General features: G+C 39.1%; 1 protein-coding gene across 3 annotated transcripts in view; it reads left to right on the plus strand.

Moving 5' to 3' along the window:
* Positions 1-1,112: 1,112 nt before the first annotated feature.
* The window catches only part of rgl2 (ral guanine nucleotide dissociation stimulator-like 2), a 30,971-nt gene continuing 8,673 nt past the window's right edge, over positions 1,113-23,410 (plus strand). The window contains exons 1-11 of one of the 3 annotated variants that reach the window (XM_044359849.1): positions 1,113-1,597; positions 3,691-3,860; positions 12,011-12,058; positions 12,459-12,542; positions 12,658-12,824; positions 14,511-14,567; positions 15,843-16,039; positions 16,667-16,773; positions 17,947-18,162; positions 19,271-19,374; positions 20,858-20,942. In XM_044359849.1, the coding sequence (XP_044215784.1) occupies positions 3,702-3,860; positions 12,011-12,058; positions 12,459-12,542; positions 12,658-12,824; positions 14,511-14,567; positions 15,843-16,039; positions 16,667-16,773; positions 17,947-18,162; positions 19,271-19,374; positions 20,858-20,942 (1,224 nt within the window). In that variant the 5' untranslated portion in view covers positions 1,113-1,597; positions 3,691-3,701. Of the gene's footprint in view, positions 1,598-3,690; positions 3,861-9,764; positions 9,975-12,010; positions 12,059-12,458; positions 12,543-12,657; positions 12,825-14,510; positions 14,568-15,842; positions 16,040-16,666; positions 16,774-17,946; positions 18,163-19,270; positions 19,375-20,857; positions 20,943-23,410 lie in introns of those variants that run through there. The other 2 variants (XM_044359848.1, XM_044359850.1) reach the window with 2 other exon arrangements.

Here is a 23,410-nt window from a genome sequence, read left to right on the forward strand (position 1 = left end):
TGACACCTTGTGCCTTGTATTCATGCCATTTCTGCTGGCATCCATACAACTACGCTTGTGGTGTTTCCTGTGGATGTGGTGTTGCACTTTTACAGTTTTAGAGCAACAGAGCTGCAAACATTTTGTTAACTGATTGTGAGAGAAGTGGCATCTAGGAGGCAACGGGGTTCCACTGAAAGACATTATTTAGGTTAGGTAAGGTAAGGTAAGGTAAGGTAAGATAAGATAAAATAAGATATGATAAGATAAGATATACATCTGTCTTGGTCTCAACTGTTGCAGATGCATATAGAAAAATACAAGGTACACACAATATAAGTATATTATCTCCATATGTACATGACACCAACACAGTATTCAGATCCTTTATTGAAGTAAAAGTACCAAGTCCACAATGTAAAAAATCCTGCAAAAGTCAAAATATTTGATAATAAAAAGTAGTTCACAGATAGTTGTTTTTCTTTTGTGAGGGATAGCAAGCCAAAAAAAGTAAAAAGAAAAAAGAAAAAAGAAACCAAAACAAAACAAAAAAAAACCCCCAAAACTGGGGATTATATAAATCTTAATCTGAAAATTTACCAGTAACGTCAGATGTCAGATACGTGTAGTGAAGTAAAAAGTTAAGTATCTCAAAATTGTACTTAAGTACATTAAATGTATTTAGCTAAATCACTGAAATACCCCTTTAACATCAGAACTGGAAATTATTTTTAGATTCAGTGACAGTAAAAATTAGGATTAGGGTTAGTTCAGGATTAGGCCTCGAGTTTAGGGTTGAAATTAAAACTTTAATGATTAGGTTGGGTTAGATGTATGATACAGATTAAATAGGTTTAGGATCTGTAGTTTAGTTTGTTTAGTTCAGGTTAAGAATATGTAAATATAATAGGATATCTTTGTTTTTTCGACAGTTTATTCAAATAAGATTATAGATTTGATGTTGTTTAAAGAGCTTTTGGATTGAGGATTATGGCTACGGTTAGGATTAGGTAAAACGAGGTGAAAAGGTTATAGGTTATAGGTTTAGGGACTGTCACTGGCAACAGAGAAGCGCGTGTGTTTGCGTGCGTGCGTGCGCGCGAGCCGGTTATGCGTAAATGCGTTCGTGCGCAGTGAGTGTCTAGACCCCCTTCAGTCCATAAAGTCACATTTCCCCTGTGGAGCGGTGTATCGTAGACGGTCTGGTGTACAGTATCCTCACACTGTGTACTAACCAGAGAGACGCAGCGGTTGCCAAAGCGCTGAGTGCACAACATACAGGAACTGCGACGTCAGAGAGAAAGAGAGAGGAGAGGGAGGAGGTGGAGGAGAGGGAGCGAGTTTGCAGCCAAACCAAAGTGCGCTATCAGCTGCTGAAGGCTGGACAGACGGGCAGTGTGGGGACACAGATAGAGGAGAGAGAGAGAGGGTGGGGAGGGGGGCGAGGCGGTGGACGGAGACTCCCTAGTCGTTGTCATCGGTGACGGTACAGATGGGTGCGACTCCCCTCAGCTGAGCCGGCCACCGATCCAGCAGTAACAGCGGTCATCCAATGCTGCCAGAATCCAGCTGACCACAGTTGGATAGCCTACATCCTGCTAATGACACTCGGCTATCAGTAAGTTGAATTACAGCTTCCTTCATTTCTGTTCCTCTATCTGCTTCATTTTAACGTCTTTTGATAAAATTTCAAGGCCCTTTGTGTCATCGGGTGACTCACAATAGGAAGCAAATGTCATATGTCACTCTTGTATATTTAAATAGGAGTGTCAGTGCACAAACTTTTACAGCCCTCAGACTGTCAGGCTTTATTCTCACTATCCTACATGGACACAGAAGCTATCATTAGGACTGCACAGACTGTAGCACCACCCTATGGCAGCATGTATTGAGCAGAAAAGGAGCATTGTGTGGTGTGACTTAACTGTAACCTAGTTACAGCCATATGTGTGTGTGTGTGTTCACCTCAGTCATATGTGAGCTGTTTGCTTTGGTCAGAGCCAGTGAATAGCAGCCATTCACAGCTCAGCGTAACCGTTAGTGCATAAACTGCACTGTTTATGCATGTTTTCTCTGCCTGTTCTCATCTCATGCAGATTGCAAACTAGTCCTTGTAAGCAAGAATATAACGAGTGAAATTACAAACCTGCAAGAATGATAGATGATTATGTAACTAAGTGTTGCACAAATGCCACAGAGCTGCAGGAGACCAAGACAAAAGCACAATAGAAAGTTGGGAGTGCCGGCACATTTTTATATCACACTTGAGGCTTTTTAGCTCTTGCTTGCATCTAAAGCTGTGAGAACAGAAAGGGGGTCCAGCACCTTGCTCACAGGTCATTTTCACCAGTGGTAGTGGGCCATGTAGGGGATTCAAGTTGAGGATTTTCAGTTACAGCAGCCACCAGTCAGCCATCCTGCACATTTTTCCCACAAAAATCAAAAGAAACTGCAATTTACACACACAATATTTATTAACATGTCATGCACTACCTACACAGCTGAGTGCTGAAACAGTGGTTTCATCAAAGTGCTTCAAGCTAGCATCACTGTGTGTGAGTCAAGTATCAAGCTCTCCATCTCTCTCCCTCCTACACCTCTCTTCCTGAAGCAGTGTTTACTAGATGTCTATCTTCATGGCAATCCAAATAGCAAAGACAGGAAAGGGAAATGAAAGCTATGCAAATCCTGACCTGCTGTAGGGCACAATGAATGTGTTTAACAAATTAAATGCAAAATGGCCTCAATGCCACCATTAACTTATTCTTGTATATTCCTTGTGTTTAAAATGTCTCCAATTTGCACTCAAAGTATGCTGTAATGTTTTCACAATCATTGCCAAAGTCAGACTTTGCTTGATATCCTGTCCAACAACGATCTTTAGCAGTTTGAGAGCAATCACAGCCTACCTAGTTACAATTTGGCTGTACATTGATTTGCATGTGTTTTTGTACTAATTAGACTGTTGTGTGATCCCAAAAAAAGTGAATCTATCCATCCTTTACTCACCAATGTGTAACAGTTAAGAATTGTGTTCAGTTGTATAGCACTTATCAACAAAAGGCAATTCAAAATGCTTTACAACACAGAAAAAAGATAATTAACACAAGATATAAAATAGGCACAAGTAGAGCAGCAACAATTAATCAATTAGCTGATCAACCGAAATTTAATCAGCAACAGTTTTGATATTCAATTAATTGTTTTGAGAAACAAAATTTCTGGTTTCTTTAGTCCTCTATGATAGTAAACTGAATATCTTTGGGTTGTGAGCTGTTGGACTTTGGGAAACAGTGATTGACATGTTTTTTAACCATTTTCTGACATTTTATAGATCAAACGACTATTCGATTAATCGAGAAAATAATCGACAGTTTAATCGAGAATGAAAACAATTGTTAGTTGCAGCCCTACACGCATTAAGGCAAATAAATAGGAGCAATATAAAAAAGAAGATTGAAGTAAGCTAAAAGAGATGTGGTCAACTGTCTTGGTGTTAACGAGGACTCCAGCAGCAAAACTCTACTAACATGCTTCTCTAGAGTGACTTATAAGCAGAATAATAAACTTCAAATGTTACTTTGTTTTATCATGAGCACTACTGAATATGTTAGCGCTTATTTAATCTCTGCAAACTCTCAAGATGTTTGCTCGAACGGCTGTTTAAGAGACCATGAAACACTTCTCTTCTTGTGTTCTTCCCGTCCGTGGCAGCTGGCATCATGCTCCCCCGTAACATGCGAACAGGTGGTTGTGACCTGCCGGGGGTGGAGTCAAGCAATGTGCCTCTCATTGGCTACCGGCCCTTGTCACCTGACAGCGGCACCCCGAGCCACCAATCAGGGAGGAGGAGCAGCAGCGGTGAACTTGAAACTTCACAGGTGAGTGTGTTTTACTTTTGCATCAATGAAACACATCCATCATTTTGTCACTTGAGTGTGTGTGCTTATAGTGGCAACTATGGTGTGTTTGAGAGCGAGACTATTTCCCACAGCGTCGTTCTGTGAAGTTCTGAGTGATGTTGTTTGAGTATTGACAGTCTACTGCCGCCTACTTTATTCATTTTATTTTCTGTTCACATAATAAAGTGATCCGACGGAGCTGAGAGAGGATTACAAACTTTTCATTTGTCATGGTCCCCCCCCCCAGCCAACACAGCTAAAAGCATTTACAGCAGTCCTCCGTCCAACTACCCTTCTCTTGAATAAACAGCAGATGCGGTCGGCTTGGTTTTCAGAAAACCTTGAGGGAATAAGATCAGTGTGATCCAGACAGAAAGAGAGAAATGCGGCGTACGTACAGTATGTGTTTGATGCTTTTCCACCAGGGTGAACTTTTAAACTTTTTACATCTTCTAATGCAATAGACTTTTAAATAATTCACTTTTAAGACAATTCTTCTGCACTTCTCTGCATATGAGTTCTTTTTGCTGCTTTGCTTGTATGCAGTTTGTCTCTGATATGCATTGACTTCAGAGTAACATCTGTACTTTAGTTGAACTAAATAGGAGGAAGTTAAAAGGTCTGTAGCACAGGTGAATTTCCCACGATCTTTCACCTCTGTTAATGTTTAGTGGCATGATAGCGAGGTGTGTTGAACCTTATCACCTTCTCTGTATGAACTTCACACACAGCTGGAGTGTTGTTTTGAGGCCTTTTACTTCAAAGTATCATCCAGGTTTACAGCTACGGCGAAATAGTTTGTTTTTTTTTTGTCTCTCGCATGTTTGCTGAAAAATGCAGACTTCAATAATAGCCACAAATGGTAACATAGCATTTTCCTTGAGTCATGATGATCTACTGACCAACTTATCTTGACCCAACCACACATGACCGGCACATGACTTGTTAGTTTGACTTTACACCAGGCCTGAAGAAACTCGCACACGGCTAAAAAAAGAAGTTGCACTGACTCTCTTTCCAAATGAGCAGACTTCCTCTGTGCTCATGTCACACAGCGGTTGCCGGACCTCGCGGTAAATAATGTATGTAGCGGTTTGGCCGGTCGATGCAGTGTACACCTGCTCTCCCTATAAACAGTATCCAGTATCACAGCCGGTCTCCAAGGACAGTCTGTCAAGTGGAAACCAATATGGCCACTTGATCATTCTTTAATGAGGGAAACTTGGATGTGTGAGCCAGGATCTTCCATTAACTAAAAAGTCAAGAATGTTGTGCGCTTACCTTTCCATGACAAAAATATAACTAGAGCTTCAGCTGAATTTACATTATCAATTAATCTCCTGATTATTATCTAAGTTTACCTTCTTAGTTTTGTCTATAAAATACCAAAATAGTGAAAAATGCTTGTCATAATTTTGTGGAGCTCATGGTGACGTCTTCAAATGTCAAGACATTTGAGAAGCTGCAACCAGCTACTGTTTGTTATTTTTGCTTTAAATGACCAAAAATGTTTATTTGATTATCTAAAATAGTTGTCGGTTCATTTTCTGTTGATCAATTAATATTAATTGATTAGTCGATCAACAGAAAGTGAATCATTGCATCTCTAAATATAACATCATGTGTTCTATTTGAAGGCAGTGATGTATTATTGTGTAATAAGTAATATTGTGTTGTATGTTAGGAAAGGCACTTTCCTACTTTAACATGACAATGCCCCTATGCACAAAACCAGGTCCATAAGGAAATGATTTTAGTAGTTTGATGTGTAAGACCTTGACTGGCCTGCATAGAGCCCTGAACTCAACCCAATTCAATCCCTTTGAGACGAACTGACCATGAGCCAGGCCTTATCATCCGACGTCAGTGGCCGACATCATTGAAGCTATTGTAGCTGAATTGGAGCAAATCCCTGCAGTCAGGTTCCAAAATGTCATTGAAAACCTTCCCAGAAGAGCGGAGGCTATTACAGCAGCAGATTCATGCCCAGGTCTGGGAATGAGATGTTCAACAATCACACATTTTACATATTGCTTGGCTGGCCAGCTAGCCATTGTACATACCAGTAAACCTACCGCAGGAACAAGTTGGACATTTTCAGAAGTATCTATCAAGGTAATAGTGGAAATTACACATGACAATCAAATGTGAGGAGTAAGATTAAGACAGTTTTTCCACACCGAAAGGTCAGCTATTCCCCACAATTTACAGATCAGAGACTGATGGTATCTTACTAACAAAGTAATCGTATCCAAGGGAGATTCTTTCCTTTAAGGGGAACAGAACAGTTTTGACCTGAATGCCAAAGAGTTTTACTTGAAAGAAAGCAGATAACGGGCACCAAGGGATACATAGATGAAAGCGTGAGAAGAGGAGCAGAGAGAAAGATAGGAAGGAAAGGGTCTGGGTTGTGGACCACTCAAAAAAAACAATGGTTATCTTTAAATAAAGCTTCAGAAGATATATTTATGACCCCCTGTTTGGTGGAAAGACTGGTGTATTTGTTCAAAGGCAGTGCCTTTTGGCACAGCGGAAGCACAACTACATGAAGGTATTTAAGGAAAAAGGTTGGAACTGGTTGTTTTTTGAGACCAGGGGGTGAAAATGGAGAGTCGGCTTCCTGCCCGGTGCTTTTCTGGTGCCCTCCAATAGTTGACGTAGTTGTTCTCAAGGAGAGGTTGACGCAGGCTGAACTTGTGATGGAAGGAGAAGGGAAGAAAAATAGCTTCACAACACGACAGCACGTCCTGCTTCCTGTGTTTGTCTCCACTTATTATGTACTTCCTGCATGCAGCTGGGGGTGGGGGAACGTTTGGCCTTAAGAGAAGATCCCATCTCGCAAGGAACATAAACAAAGTGTCAAATCTGGCAACAACAAGGGATCATATGGGAAAAAATCAATAGTAGTTTTGATAAATCTTTTAAAAAATCACATGAGATTCATGAATAACAGCTGCGGAGTCATTTTTTATTAACCAGAAGCAACCCATGCCACCCACCACTGTGGCCTATATCATGATCCTTATCAGGCAGCTGAACTCCAAATTACAGACATCTATTACACCTTGGAAAGTTTCTCCACAGAAACAGCTGAAGGTTTCAGAAAATGGTTTCAGAAGGCAAACTCAATTGATACCCCACCAAATATACTTTTATCTCAAGTATCTCAATATACCAGCTCTGTCTGGAGTAAGAACAGAGCAAAAGGCAAGTTTCCTTTGTGTCAGTGATTAAGGCCCACAGGATCACCAGGAAACCAGAAAAGTGATCAGTGAGAGCTCTAAAACACTTTCACTCTTTTATAAGGAAGCAGTAAGACTATGCCTAAGGCGTGAAATATATTATCTTACATATAAATAAGCTATATTTAAAGTCTTGTTCGCAATTATTTTTATCTCAGTGAGACTCGTTTGCTCCATACTGCTGTTAATCATACTGCTAACTGCGTGCCCATGCATCTACCGCATAAGACACGTCTAATGCTTTATCGTACTTTCTATGTTCACACTATTAGTCTGAGTCAAAATCATGCTTAATCAATTTTTATTTGTTCTGTTATTATCTGTTCTCTTATTGTATTATGACCTATGTTATCTAATTCAGAGTAAAGTTCAAAGTTTTATTGCTTAAAAGATTTTTTGGTCTCATCTGGTGTTAACATTTTATGCAGGGAGGCTTATTTGTGACATTTAAAAATATGTGAGAGTAACTGACCTACTTTGGTTTAAGAAAATTGTAACTTGGCATTGTTACTCAGGACATTCATCCATATCAACCAGTTCTAAGAGTTTCAATATCTATTTTTAAGACTCAGAATAAACAAAGCCTTAACAAATTGAGTCCAGTGGGGCCTAATGATGTCAGACTTGCAGATATTTAAAGTCTAAGTAAAAACAATTAACTGTGTGTATGATCTGGCTTCGTAGGATGAATAATGCTAATAAGCAGACATAACTAGTAGTTTGAGTAACTTATTTTTGCATTTTCTTAATATATATTGTATAATTTTTATTTCATACACATTTTGCACAGTTGTTTTATTTCTCTTTCTCTTCTAGGCCAAATTTTGCACAATTTTTCAGTAAGCATCTATTCATCTGGAGGACCTGACTTCAGAGGAAATTGTATTACAGTTACAATTAAAGCCGCACCTATCAATAGTTTTTACATGGTCAATGAGTGAATGTGTAATGCAAAATGGGTTGCTCATAGAGACAAAACTACAAAAAATTATCAACTTGATCTGGAATTTCTCATTGTTTTGGTTTTGTAGCCCACAACCTCACAACCTCCTCGTGATAACATCAGATTGTTCATGCATGTCCACACGCTGTCAATTTCCTAACCTTTGTTGCTAAGGTTGTTCTACAGGTTGTTCGCGTTGTTCGTTCACATATTTTGTTACGGATTTGGGCTCGAACATGCACGGACGTATTTGAGAAGTTTCATTTCGAGTCGAGAACGAGTAAAAGAAGTGAAATCCTACTGCTGCTGTTTGTTTACGTAGCCTCTGCCAAGTAGCAGCCTCTGGGAGCTAACCAATCAGAATAGAGTGGGTTCATTGGGAAGGGGGGCATTAAAGAGACAGGAGCTAAAACGGCCTGTTTCAGACAGGCTGAATTGAGGGGCTGCATAAAGGGCCAGTATAAGATAAGTGAGGAGTTTTTTGAACTGTAAATCATACAAGATTTTCCAGTAGAGCCCCAGAATATAAATATAGACCTGGAAATGTGCATGATACATCCCCTTTAAAAAAATACCTACAGTATAAATTCTTTGTAAATTCCCAGATTGTTACCCTCTTATTCTGTAACTTCACATTTTGTTTGATTGTACTTGCATGTATGTACTTGTATGTACTTTACTGGTACACTGATGGTACAGAAAAATTATGCTGTAAATAGGGATTAAACAGGGATTACTCTGTGGACCCTAATCTAAACTCCATTGAACACACTGTTACTCTGTGGTTGCTGGATATATAAATTGGTAAATGTTTGCTAACATGTTAGCCATAACAACTTAACAGGATAATATGATATGATAAATGTTACATTGCTCAGCTGTCTCCAAGACGACAAAAACAAATAATATTGCTTTAATCATTAACCTTGCAGTCTCGGCTGTGTGTTACCTGACATGCTAATGAGGTGACTGCCATCCACACACACACACACACAGCCGTGAAAGTCTCCACCTAGTTAGCATGGCTTCACTCTGCGATGTCATTAGCCCCTTAAATAAACACAGCATGCTTCCTGGTTTAGTGGCTGCTGAACATTTATTACCTTTATTAGACTAGAGGCCTCTCACCTCTCACACAGCAAACTTCTGCCAATAGTCAGATGGTGGCTTTTTTAGTTAATTGTTGTTTTGCTTGGTGTAGCATTAAACAGGATACACAGTCAAACTGGTTTATCTGCATGGGAAGGTCATCTACAAAGGCAAAAAGAGCAGGAGAGTGGCGAGGAGAAACTGAAAGAGAGGGGGTATTGTTCTGGAAATAGCTTCAGGGCTTTGTCTCTCAACGTGTGTGTGTGTGTGTGTGTGTGTGTGTGTTTGTGTGCAGGCAAGTGCACGTGTGTCTATTGATGAGGGTCTTTATTTGTGTGAGCAGTGTGTTTGTATGTGAATTATTCATATGCATATGTGTGTGTGAGAGTGTGTGTGTAAAAGGTGACTCACTAAAAATGAGCGTTGTCCTATCAACACCAACATATCCCTAAATGTGTGTTTGAATTGTGTGTGTGTGTGTGTGTGTGTGTGTATGTGTGTGTGTTTGTGTGTGTGTGTGTGCATAATGGGTGTTCCCGGGTGATGCAGGCTCACAGGGGCCGGACTAAGCTCCTGCTTCAGGTGTGTCTTTGTGAGATACAGACATAAGACTCGGAGAGGCAAACGGTAAAGACTTAAACATACAGATCTAGGTCAACTGACAGTGACAACAGAGGCAGTCAATTAGAGAGAGAAAGACAACAAAGGGAACGACAGATGAGAGCAAATGGGGGAAATGAAAATGGTATTAGTACCTTCATCCTGAAAATTTCCAGGAAGCTTAAGGATTGCTACCTGTCTGGACTTGCCGAGGGAAAGGTAACTTGTGTGACTGTTTTTTTTTTTTTTTTTCTTCTTCTCTCTTTTCTTGTGTGTGTATATTGGTTTATTTCATGGGAAAGATAGAATCGCAGGCAGATTTGCGTAAAAGCAAGTAGAGATAGCAGGCAGAATAACTGGTTTGGTACAGAGAGACTATTATTCAGAGCAGTAGGATCCTTTTTGAAAGCAGCGCCTGCTTGGAGGCCTGCTTGACCTTTGATCAAGTCAAGTAAAGGTAATCTGAAGTAGGCTAATAGAGGCTAACACATGCCTATTACAACTAATTACACTGTAGGTTGAGCTGGGGAAATAGCAGACCACAAGGCAGCAGTGGTTGCTCCACGTTTCGCCTCTGCTGCCCGCATGAATGTTTTCTTAGCTCATACTGTGACTTTGAATTTGCATTTGAGAAAGCTCACAAGTCAGCACATGCAAAATGAATGGTCATTAGTTTTTCTTTTTGAGAAGCTGGTTAACATTCAAAATGGTTTTGGAAGATTTTTGGTGTGTTTGTTGTGAGTGTGTTTCCAAGGTGTTGCTCAAGTGTTGACTCACGATGAGTATGAACCGTCTAAAATTGTCTGGAGATTTCCCCAGACATGCAGTATGACTGCACTCAGTGTTTTGCTCATACATTTTTTATCACGGAAAGTCACAGAAAGCATCAGTGTCAGGAGAAGTGTAAAGTGCTATCGATCAGCATATTAGTTAAATGCACAATCTGTGATATAGCTGTAAACAGGAGGGCAGTCCCTCCCACCACCAGAAATTCACAACACAAGATTGGAACCTGCTGTCAATCTAAAAATGATTAACAGCTCCTTTTAGTATGAGAGGTAACACTAGACAGCAACTAAATCTAAATTACTAATGTTATATGATGTTGTTAAAAACATGTCTTCATTTTGTTGAGCTTAAGTTTAGTTGAGAAATAAAAAATGCTGATTTTCCATCTATAACTCAAACCCTACAGGAATGAATATGATTATATCTCAAATTTGTGCTGTAAAAAAAAAAAAAATTGGGCCTTGTTGTCGACACACCCTGCCTCAAGGATGTCATAATAAAGCTGTTTTGTCATGTGGCTCTTATTTTTCTGGCTGCTTCAACAGTATTTGAATACCTCTGGAGTATATCTCACACTTCTTCTCCCCATTAAAATGCCATGAGTCATCTGCTGACTGTAACATGACTTATGCTGTAGGATCCCGCTATCGCAGAACCGTGTGTGTGTCAGTATGTAGTTGTTGATATGACTGCTGCCAAGACAAATACCTGTACATTGATTGTATTGGACTGGACTACTGGATTTTGATTTTAAGTCTGCAAGAAAGCCTATTGTTGAACAACATTCAAAAGGCTATAGCATTTATGAGTTTGTATGTGTGTGATTGGCGGACACTATGCTTTAGTTGCACATTAAACCAAGTTTAGGGATAAATCTAAAATCAATCCAAAATAATAATCTATTGTGTTGCACCATCTCAACTCTTTAAAACTCTTTAAAATGAACAGTAGAGAGTATAGAGCTGCAATGATTAGTCAATCTACAGAAAACTAATCAGCAACTATTTTGATAATTGAATAATCATTTTAGTCATTTTTTAATTTAAAAAAGGCCAAATATTTGCTGGTTTCAGCTTCTCATACATGATGATGATTGAATGGCTTTTTATCCATAACAGTAAACTGATCATGTTTGGGTTTGGGACTGTTTAAAAAGGGCATTTTTCAGCATTTTCTGCCATTTTATAGACATAACAATTAATCGAGAAAATAATCATAAACAATTACCATATGGTTTATCTAAGGAGATCATTCTTTGGTTGAAATGTATATACAGCCTGGTGGGTCGGGACTAGTTTGTCGTCATTTGAAGGCATCACAGACCAAGAACAGTGACAACCACTATCTCATCCAGTAATGATGATATGATGTGTTGCTTTACTCCTGATTCACTTGGTATAAAGCTTTTTTTTCTAATATGACAAATGTGTTTATTTCTGTCTATGTTGTATGGTTCTCTCTCTCAGGTAGAGCCCTCACCGATGAAGACTACCTGGTACTGTCCTCTGGATCTGGTAAGGCCGACTGTGTTGCTGTGATCCTTTGAGCCAGCACCAGTGTAAAATAGGGAAACTGTGTCAGGGACTTTCCCCGAGGCTAAAATTGGATCGTTAGAGCTCCATGTAGCATGTGAGAAATTAGTTCAAAGCAACTTGATTTTATGCTCTTTTTTTACACATGCATGGATATTATGTGTCTCTAGTGAAACAGATGATATCTCAATCATTATTTTACTGAGACTGGCTAATGTTAGAAGTTTTTTTTTTTAGTTCAGTAAAAAAGTAAGGTTAGATTTCATAAGTTTTCATTAAACATATGCTTCATTACTCCTCATAATGTCAATTCACTTATCTTTTAAAAAATCCAAAGTCATGCATTGAACAGCGTCTTAACGTCATTTTCTCTGCTCTATAGTCCACTGTGGTGGAGGAGGAAGAGGATGGAGTGATTTACACAGTGGTGGTCAAACAACATCATGTCGCCCCCAGCAGTCCGTTGGTAAGACATACTCGTTTGACTGATCTTATAGACCACTCGAGACATGAGTAGAAGGGTAACATGAATAACACGAACTTCCTTTCTCTTGTCTTTTGCTCTCTTTTCCTTCCTCCAGTCCTCGGCTTCTCGTTCACAGTGTGTGAAAGCAGGAACAGAAGAGAAGCTTGTGCTCCACCTCCTCCACTCCTTCTCCATGGGAGATTCTTCCTTCATCACCATCTTCCTGTCTACCTATCGATCCTTCACCTCCACAGGAAGAGTGCTGGACATCCTCACTGACAGGTAGGAAAGAGTTTCGCCTCTGATCAGAACGATTGTGTTTGGAGTTTTTGTCTGGCAAGAAAATCCAGTGTCCAGGGAGGGTTTTAAAAAAGACTCAAAAATGAGAACAGTAAATAAAAAGGAAAGTAGCTGGTATGATAACAGTTCCAGGGGCATTGATGCACAACAAGACAGCAGCTGTCAGTAGCCTGTCTGGTTGGGTTTGTGTAGTTTGAAGCAGTGAAATCTTAGACTTATTCAGGCCAGTGGGAATTTGGGAAGAGGAAGAAATTGAGTTAACTGAGTATTTAAGACTGTTACTCAGCTCAGCCTAAATTGGAGGAACAAATCTCTTTATACCAAGATGATGCTCACAATGAAAAGGCTAACATGTAGATGTTTAGAAGTGTGTTAGCATGCTAACATATGCTAATTAGCACTAAACACACACAGAGGAGGCTGATGGGAATGTTTTTAGTTTTGCAGGTATTTGGTCATAAACCAAAGTATTGGACAAATTAAAATGTTGATCTGATGGTGGCACTAAATGACAACTCAGTCCAGACCAAAGTCATTACAATCCATCTTGTGGAGGACATGGATGTCTGTTCTAAATTTTGTGCCGATCCATCTAGTAGATGCATATTTCACTCAACTTTAAATAAAAAAAATTGTATGGCAATCCAAACAAAATGTCAACCTCAGAGCGCCAGAAGAAAAGGGATGGGATCACCAAAGTCATTGGGAATCATCCTCTTGGGACCCAAGTATTTGTAGGAAATTTCATGGCAATCCATCCAATAGTTATTGAGATACTCCAGTCTGGACCAAAGTTGTTGACTGAGAGACCAACTAGTATTACCATCCCAAGAGCCATGTTGCTAGCACTGTTAATAAAAACTTATCACAGGGCAATAGGACCTGCTATTTCATACATCAATCCCATGTTTTTATGGCTGCACCATTCCATCAAATAGAACTGTTCTAAATGTTGTGTGCAAAGTTACATGTTTTCTCGAAAATTTAGCTTGACATACTTGGTACTTTCAAAAACTTTGAGAGCTCTTCTACAACATCAGTTGTGAGTTAAGTGTTGCACATGAATAATTTTGAAATTTCCTGATCATACAAATCACTTTTAAATAGTCTTTTAAGGTGTATTCAAGCTTAAAAATGTGATAAAGCCAAAAGATGTCAGAGACCTTTCTCACTAGGAGGTGTCTGCAAAAGAGTTCCAGAAACCAAACGACAAAACTGGGTGTAATTAAGTGTAAACCTAATTTCCATTTTTATAAGATAAACAGACAAGGCACTTCATTTACAGGAAGCACCTGTGTGGCCATATAATATGTAACTGCAACTTTCTTGACAACATAATACAGCAAAAGAAAACTCTTGGTTCTTTTCTTAAAAAGTAATACAACTATTTGAATGAAACACCTGTTAGGAAAGTTTTCAAAGGAAACAACACAATGTAGAGCCAGTGTACTGAACTTAACTTCCTGCATTATGCTCAGTGTTACCTGCGAACATTACAACAACTCCTTTGCTAAAAAGCATCTTAGGAAAAACAAGTCATACATATATGCATCACAAAGCATGAGTATTATTTATGACACAGCAAATGCACATATTTGATGCTGACTGACTCTTTGGAGCTTTCTGGGTTTTTGTCTGCTCTACTAACTTTGTCTTTCTTGTTAACAGATTGGAGCACCCACCAGGAGACAGCGAGAGGAGCCAGACGAGACAATCTTTCAACAAGTGAGTTTTTGAACACGCTACCCAACGTCTTTGTTTGTCTTTGTGAAACTTTTAGTGTGACATGAGGTTTGTGTGCACTTAAATATAAGTGAGCTGCTGTGTGCCAATGCAAAACCATCATATACCTGAAGGAAATACTCTTTAACAGCCAAATGCTCCACTCTGTCTATCTGCTGTTGGTGCTGGGCAGTTTGCATACAGTCGGTTTATCAGAGTGTTTTCGCTGCAGCTGCTTGTCGCTGCTGGAAATGAGGTTGATGAGTGCACCCAGACCGAAGCAAAACGTGACAGCTACAAAAACCAAAACAATGAGGGGAACTGCAGAGTCAGATGATACAGTGATAGCAAGTGACTCCTGTCACATGACACGGTGTTGTTATAAAAATATTGATATAAAAATGTTGATTTATGCAGCTTTCAACAAGTAAATATCAGCAGAAGACGCCTGAACAAAAGATAGCAAAGGAAAATGTCTTAAAAACCATCTTGATATGTTATTTATTGACGTAGTTTACTGGCATTTTGAGATAAAGCTGCTTAGAGATGACCAACTAATGGGAAATATATTAAATAGTAGTAAACTTAAAGTGACTTACTATAGAGATTGTTTAGTCTGACACTGAGGAGGGGAGCACCTTCAAATCAATCAGGCTTGTTGTACTGTAAAGAAAGTTGGGCATTTAAGCCCTCAGTTTTGTCTTACAGACAAGTAGCAATGTTTTAGGGAGAGGGGGCAGTCAGTCAGATGGTTCCACCAATATCATAACATTTCATGCTTTGTCATCTTTAAAGAGGTCCTTCATGCTATTTGGCCAGGCTTTACGTGCTGTCGTTTAAAGCGTTTTTATTACTTTTTACAAACGGGCGATCATTCAATGTCTGTTTAAATAATACAATCTTGATCCTTTGCTTCTAATAAATTATAGACCCATCTCTAAGCTGCTTTTCTTGTCTAAACCCCTTGAGAAGGTGATGTCTTGGAAACTTGCTAGATGTGTTAGAAAAAAATCAATATATTCAATCAATTCCAATCTGCAACTGCTTGTTTATCTGCTTCCGAAATGCTGCACCAGCTCAGATCCAACCAGGGTTTAAACCAGAAGCAGATGTAGGTCCCATCACACATCCACTCATTGGCTCCCAGTAAAATTTGAAAATTATTCTTTTGACTTTCAAGACATAATACAATGACCTGATTTACGCCTATAACAATGTAAAAAAACTGCTGTCTGGAGGTCAAAGCTAAAAAAAACAAAACTCCCTCTCTCCCTGCAGAGCAGTGTGTACGGTGTTCAGCACATGGCTTTCGGAGTACCCTGAAGACTTCGAGAGTTTGGGGGAGCCCTCACGCCTGCTGCGACTGGCTCCCCTCCTCCCCCAGGATTCCTCCTCCGCAGCTGACCTCCGCGCTCGTCTCCTCAGGATAGCTGAGGAGCTGAGTGAGAAAGCCTTGCTCCCTAACACCTCTAAAGGTTTGCATTTTAAGAGGGATTTAAATGACACAGTGAAGGCCACACTAGATTAGATTTTCATGTTGAAATATACCCAATTTATCGGTGTAAATTGCAAACTGAGGCTGCAAAAGAGAGAAAAATACAACCTTGTTTGGTTGTGGTATCAATTTGAGAACTGCTTTAGAAATATTTTTTGAAACCTTATCTTTGGATCTTCTAAACTCAGGAAGTGAATCCTTTTATTTAGGTATTCTTGACACGAGATACTGAGATACTGTGGTCACAACACTTTTTTTCCTATCCCATAATGTCAAGGTTACAAGTGAAATATGTTATTTTCTTGTGAAAATAAGACGTTTATCCTGTTTGCTTGGGTTTTCCTGAGATAACTAACCGTTATCATGAGAAAATGACTTTGTTATCTTGACGTAAGGAGATAGCTAACTTGTGATTGTAAAATAACAAGATTGAAAGACATAATTGCAACCGCAGATGCTCTTGGCTTCTGTACTCTGCAACAAAACAACTTCATTATTACACACAGGACCAGAGTCACAACATTGAGAGAAACTGATTCCTGCAGTTGGTGAAGAGAAATTACATTCAATGATCCACAGTTTTATTCAATAGCTTCAACCTTTGCAGATCAGACTGGTTTCACTAGCCCTCCTGATGCAGCAAAGTTTGAAGCCACCAGCGTCCTGGGATTCCCCGCAGCGATCATCGCTGAGCAGCTCACCAAGATAGAGACGGTGAGTTCACTTTCTAAGCTAGAACATGTCTTTTAAAGTGACATGAAGTAAAATATTGACCAATGATACTATGTTTGCGTGTTACTAGTTTGCTTTCCATAGACTTGATCTGCCTTTTTCCTCTATCCTGTTGGTGTTGTTAATCTTAATCAAATTAATTAATTAAAAAACTTAATCTTTAAGATTTCAGTCCTGGTTGATTTGGCAGCACCTGTGGTTATTGTGGTAACAGCAAGTGAGGTTTAATGCTACAACAAACACTCCTTGAGCAGCTACTTTGTTGGAAATACAACAGAAGATGGTGTATCTGTTTACAGAGCAACCAAACAAACATGCATTGTTTTAATAAAGAAGTCAAAAATGCTGCACAGGATGTGTTTTCCACACAACGGTGTGCAGTAAAGTTGGTTGCCTTGCTGAGGAGTTGGGGATATGCAGCTTGTTCATCTAACAAGTCACTGTAAATGCACCTTCTCGTTCCATTACCATTACTGTCTTGCAAAAATGTAAAATGATCCATTGTAGATGTGTTTTTGATGAATGCTTGCAGTCACTTCTTACCTCTGTGACACATTGAATCTCCTGTGGCTGCTTCACAATAAAAGCCACTCCCTGTCTCGCCCACTGAAAGCTTTTATTGTGAAGCAACATACATGGGAAATGTTCAGTTTGCTTGAGCAGTAAATGAATACAACACTGGTATGGCGTAAAGAGAGTGAACAGTAAACAATGAGGCTGTTATCACTGAGATAAAGTGGCACTGGGTTCCTGTAAATCGTTCATGCTCACGTAGACAATTTAAATCCAGCAAGGGAATGGTGGACTCCGCCAATACCAATAAAAACTACTGTATAGAGAGGTAATTACTGAATGTAAATACACTGAATGGTTATTGCAGAAAAAAGGAAGATGGTGTTTGATTTCACGAAACCCAGTAACAACTGGTTTATTTAGAGTACGCTGAAGTAAATTGGTACTTACAGTAACATGAGCCACCATGGCTGCAAAAACAAACAGAGAGGTACCACCCACAGAAAACTCAAACTCTGTCAGCAGGAAATTCAAGCAGGAAGAGCTCACAGAACAGGGTCACATGGTTTGATTACTGATTCTTAGGAAACAGGTTGTTATTCATTAATATACATATATATATATATATCCTACCTCTCTCAGGAGCTGTTTGTTCGTCTGGTCCCGTACCACTGCCTTGGCTCGTTGTGGTCTCAGAGGGATAAAAAAGGGAGAGAGGGCGTTTGTTGGTCGGTCCGGGCCACTGTACGTCAGTTCAACAAGTTGGCCAATGCGGTTCTAGCATCTTGCCTTTGGCCCACAAAACTGCGCAGCCAGCAGAGAGCTCGACTGCTGGAGAAATGGATCAGTGTGGCAGAGGTCAGTATACAAAAATATAAGATCACAGTTAAAAAAAAATTGCAGAACCTGATGCTATAAACACATTGTTTACAAGCTAGAAATGAGAAATATGGTTCATTCTGAACAGTAGTACAGAAGTACATCAGTTGGGGTTGCAGGTCCAAAAGCCTCAACTATGCATTTTCCTACAATAAACCCCCAGTAATCCTCTAACCATAATCCTGTTCTCTGCTGTGACTGTGCACATACCATCACAGCCTGCTTGGTGTCTGATATGGCTGTTCTTGTCATTTTCGTTTCAATCAATAGCTGAAAGCAAAACACATTATTGTATTGATTTATGGTTCTTTTCGGACTAGAGTGGCAGCAAATACCAAAACAGCTTTTTAGTGCATCTGGTGATTGACCATGTTTCACAGAAGATAAGAGGAGAGATTGTTCAAAATTAGCATATTAATAATCAGCATATTTTATACAAGAAGTATACTTCCTTTTTTAGTACTTGGAAATTGACTTTGCATGAACAGTACATATCAGTAATGTGCTGGTATATGTCAAAAACTGGGATGTAAGAGCTCAAGGCAAACAGTGATGGTGTGGGTCTGTTTAAAAGTATTATTCAATGTTATTAAAAAAAAATTAACTGAGGTTTGTAACAGTGTTGTGGTTATTGTGCACAAAAATCAGCTTCTTTTGAAATATTGAAGAGCTTGAAGCGAGTACAGACGCACACAAACACAGAAACATACTCATAAACATATCCTGTCCTTGGTTGTTATGGTCACATGAGCAGTTGTATTTCTATCCCAGCCTCTTTGTTGTGAATAAAACACAGCTTCTCTCCAGCAACACACACACACTCTCACACACACACTAACATCCTCTTTGGCAAAGTGAGGTACAGTATCACTGGTTTGCTGCCAAAGTGCCGCCCCAAGCTCACCCCTGGTTTCTTTTGGGACAAACCTCTTAGCAGAATACATTATTCAGCACCTCAAACTGACACTGTAACTTAATACCAGCCAGACCCACACCCGCAGGTGTTCTCAGTTACAGAGTGAGCGTGAGTGTAAGAGTGTGTTTGTGCATGAAAATGAGCATATTCATCTGTGTGTGCTTTCAACAGGAGTGCAGAGCCAGGAAGAACTTCTCCTCGCTGTACGCCATTGTGTCTGCCCTGCAGAGTAACCCCATCCACCGGCTGAGGAAGACCTGGCAGGACACTGACAGGTTTGTTGCCTGACAACTCAGGTTTTTACAAAGGGAATAAAGAGTATTAAGCGTCATACACAAAGAAAAATATCGGCACTGTACAATGAAATTCTTAGTTTGCTGTCCTCTCTGATTGCCTTTCATAAAAACAGACCTGAGAGTAAAAAATATTAAATGTATTAAATGGCAGGACAACAAAAGTAACTCAGGTGTGCATTAGTAATACAAATTTTACAGTAGATTCAAGTGTTTTTATCAGCTAGATAGCTAAATTTCATCAGCAGTCCCTGGGCAGGCAAATCCACAAAGGAATTACGGCATCATATGTTATAATTCAGACCGGGGCATAGAGAATAAATATTGCATCATGCGAAACTAATTCAATTAACTAGGTATAGTATAAAGTAATAGAGGGCTTTTATCAACCTCTGCAACCTCTGCAGAATTGCAGCCATGTTACCTCAGGTCTGTAGCAGAGTCTAAGCAGTGACATCTCATTTTCCCAATGATACACCTCTCTCATGTGGCCATAGCTTGTTTTGAGTCATCTTATTGTGCATGTCAGCTAACTGTCACATCTACTTTAATGGAGCAGAGCTATCGTTATATCTGCGTTTTTCCTGCTATGACAAGTCGAAGCGTCCGCTGAGGTCTATAGAGGACACTACAGTAGACAATAGGAGTAGAGATTTAATGAATAATCAGTGAAGAGGTCATATTTGACTTGCTGAATGCTTTAAGTTTTTCTCAAGAAATCTGTAAATATACTGTATCTGTATTTATTTTATATAAGTGAAAGCAGCTGAAACCAAGTCAATAAATTCAAAATCCAGGAGGATTATAAATAATAACCGTTGCAGTGTAAACATCCTGCAGTTTCATCCTTGATTGTTTTTTTTTTAAATAATTTTAAAGTAATAATCATCAAGAAACTAAAAAAAATCTTTGTATTTAAAAAAGCACTGTATACTTAATATGCTGTAACAGAAGCACACGTTTTTTTTATTGTCTTTACTTGATGGAGGTTAAGTGATTTAATTGGATTCCGAAATATATTTTAAAGAGAGCTAACCCTATGTTAAGTGTTTTATTAACTGTAAATGTGATGTGTTTTTAGGACCAGGAGGATAATTTCTTCATAGTTTCAAACTGCTTAACAGGAAACTGGTTTTAACCTAAAGACACTTTATCTATTAATCACTGAAGCAGATGTAGAAGTAAAAGATGTTTCCTCAAAGTTAAACTATAATCTTCAGCAGTTCCATTTTTAGTCACTGCACGATCTCAGTATTATTATTGTTTCAGTATTACTCTATTAGTCATGTTAATTATTCTTTACTCAATTTTCTTACCACTTTGGTTCATCTGAAATGTTAATAATCCTGGTACTAACTCATTTAAATAAGTACTGCAAAAATATTCATTATATTTCAGTAATTAAAATGATATTGAAATATAAATGAGTATTTAAGACAATTTCACTAATTTGTTCACTTGACAGGGAGGCGATCAGGAGATACGAGGAACTGTCAGAGATATTCTCAGAGAAGGACAACTACTCGCAGAGCAGAGAACTCTTGAAGGAGGTAAGTTCATTTCAAGATGAAGGACAGAATGACTGGAAGTGTAATATACTGTACGTTTCCAAAATTGGCTGAGTTAAATGATGACATCATTTATATTATACTGTGTTAATAGAGCAGGTTCGGTGAGGAACTTGATCTTTTATTCTTGGCACACAGAGGACGGTTTCTGCTTGGGTCATGACACAGCATGTAAACAGTTTTGTTTTTGAAAATTAGAAGTGAAAGCTTCAAGCCTGAATGACTTTTTCCCCAGATACCTAGTCATCTGACCACTTGTGTGTTACTTAAAGATAAAACTAAATGCTTGGCCATAGGGTGGAGATGCAGTTATTTATGCTGGAAAGCTGCCAGTGTGAGATCAAGGTTGTAGTGTTAGAGTGTAGTTTTGGTCTGGAGCTGATTTCAACAACTCCTTTCTAATGTCTTGGACTTGTTTTGGGCCTATTTTTAGATCTGTGTTACTCTGGGCTGCTGTTGGATACTGACACTTCTCATTGCCTTGCTAAAAAAATCTTCAAAGAGACTCTCTTCTCCACCTTCTTCCCCATCGCTGCAAACAGTTTGAGTTTACACCTGTGTATACAGTATGTATATGTATGCAGTGGATGCATAAAGACACTGTTTATTGTCTGTTTTCTATGCAGGTCTTGGTTTTGGGCTTGACAAATTCTGTTCAGTCTTGACTCATTATCAGATCACTTTTGGACCAGATTCTGAAATTAAAGTTTAGTGTATGGACTAATACTAACATCAAATACTCCCCATGCCTCAAATATCCTATATTGTGTCAACATCATGAGACTGAAGCAGGGTATTGCTGAACAAGTCAACAGCCATGCCAACACCTCTGTGAGAGTGTACTTGGGCAGTGTGGTGCTTTGAGCTGAACACTAACGTCAAAATGCTCACAGTTGCAATGCTAAAGTTCTGATGTTTAGAAGGTATAATGTTTACCACATTCACCATTTAAATTTAGTGTATTAGCATGCTGACATTTTCTAATTAGCACTAAACACAAAGTAGGATCCTACGGGGGATGATGATTACAATTTTCCTATTGTCCAAATATTGGACATATTGAAATTTTGACCTGATGTTGATTCTAGATGAAAGGTTAAAGGGGACATATGCTTTTTGTGATTTTCTGTTATTTGTATACTGTCACGATGTCGCATGTTTATGTTAAACATGGTCAAAGTTCCTAAACTTGAGGTGAAGGTATCTGAAAATGCTCCCTGAAAGTGAAAAGCCAGGGCTTCAGCCTGCTTTGAACGCTCTGTTTGCTGTTTTGCCTCTACTTCCTCCTTGTGATGACATCAGCAATTTCTATTTTGAGTAAAGGAAGAGAGAAATAAGTGATATTCTACTGCTATTGTTTTTTTACGAAGCCTACTGGAACCGGCAGGTTATGGAAGCTAACCAGTTAGAACAGAGTGAGCTCTTAAAGAGAGACAAGAGCTAAAACGGCCTGTTTCAGACAGAGGCTGAACTGAGGGGCTGCATATAAGACGAGAATAAGCTAAATAAGGAGTTTTTAAAACTGTAAATCATGCAAAGATATTCCAGTAGAGCCCCAAAATATAAATATAGACCTGGAAGTGTGCATGATCCATTCTCTTTAAGGGATCACCAAAGTGATCCCAGTTCATCCTGAAGGGGACATGAATGTTTGTACCAAATTTAATGACAATCCATCCAATAGTTGTTGACACATTTCATTTACAACCACAAATATCAAACTGCTGGTGGCGCTAGAGGAAATGTCAAGGAATCATCAAAGTCAGCAAGATTCATCCTCTGGGGACCATGAATGTCTATGCAAAATTTCACCTAAATCCATTTAATATTTGTCAAGATATTTCAGTCTGGACCAAAGTGGTGGACTGACCAATTGACAAACCCACATAACCATTCCTTGAGCTACACTGATAGCATAGTTCACAACAAAAATACATCCTCACTGCAAGCATAATGAATGTATTTTAAGCCTCAAACTGCAGCTATGAAAAACCATGTGACTCTGCTGCACTTTGACTGAGATCTCACATCCTGGTGACTAGCATGCCAGAATTTGAACAGCAGCATGAGACATTTATTAATGTGTCTATCAAGTTAAATTCCTATCTGCACAGGCCTTATCTTCAGCTGAAAACAACATTCTGTGTTACAGATTTAGGACTGAGCGTGCTTTAAAGACCAGAAACCAGTCTAATCTGGTTGAGGAGAACTGCCCTTATTCTGTCAACACTTTCACTTCAGTGTTAGACACTCATCTGAAGACGTACATTATATTTAGTTTGCACTGTGTCAGAGTTTGGGAAAATGGCAGGATTAGCTGTGTTTTGATTCACTGTAATGGCGCAGTGCAGGCATCAATACCTTTGCATTAGCTGCAATTTTACCCATGATACCCCCAGAGGAATTCATCCAAACATTCGCTTTCATTTTGAAAAGCTTCACTCTGAGCT

The sequence above is a fragment of the Thunnus albacares genome, chromosome 8 (genome assembly GCF_914725855.1).
Source record: "Thunnus albacares chromosome 8, fThuAlb1.1, whole genome shotgun sequence".
Classification (NCBI taxonomy): domain Eukaryota; kingdom Metazoa; phylum Chordata; class Actinopteri; order Scombriformes; family Scombridae; genus Thunnus; species Thunnus albacares.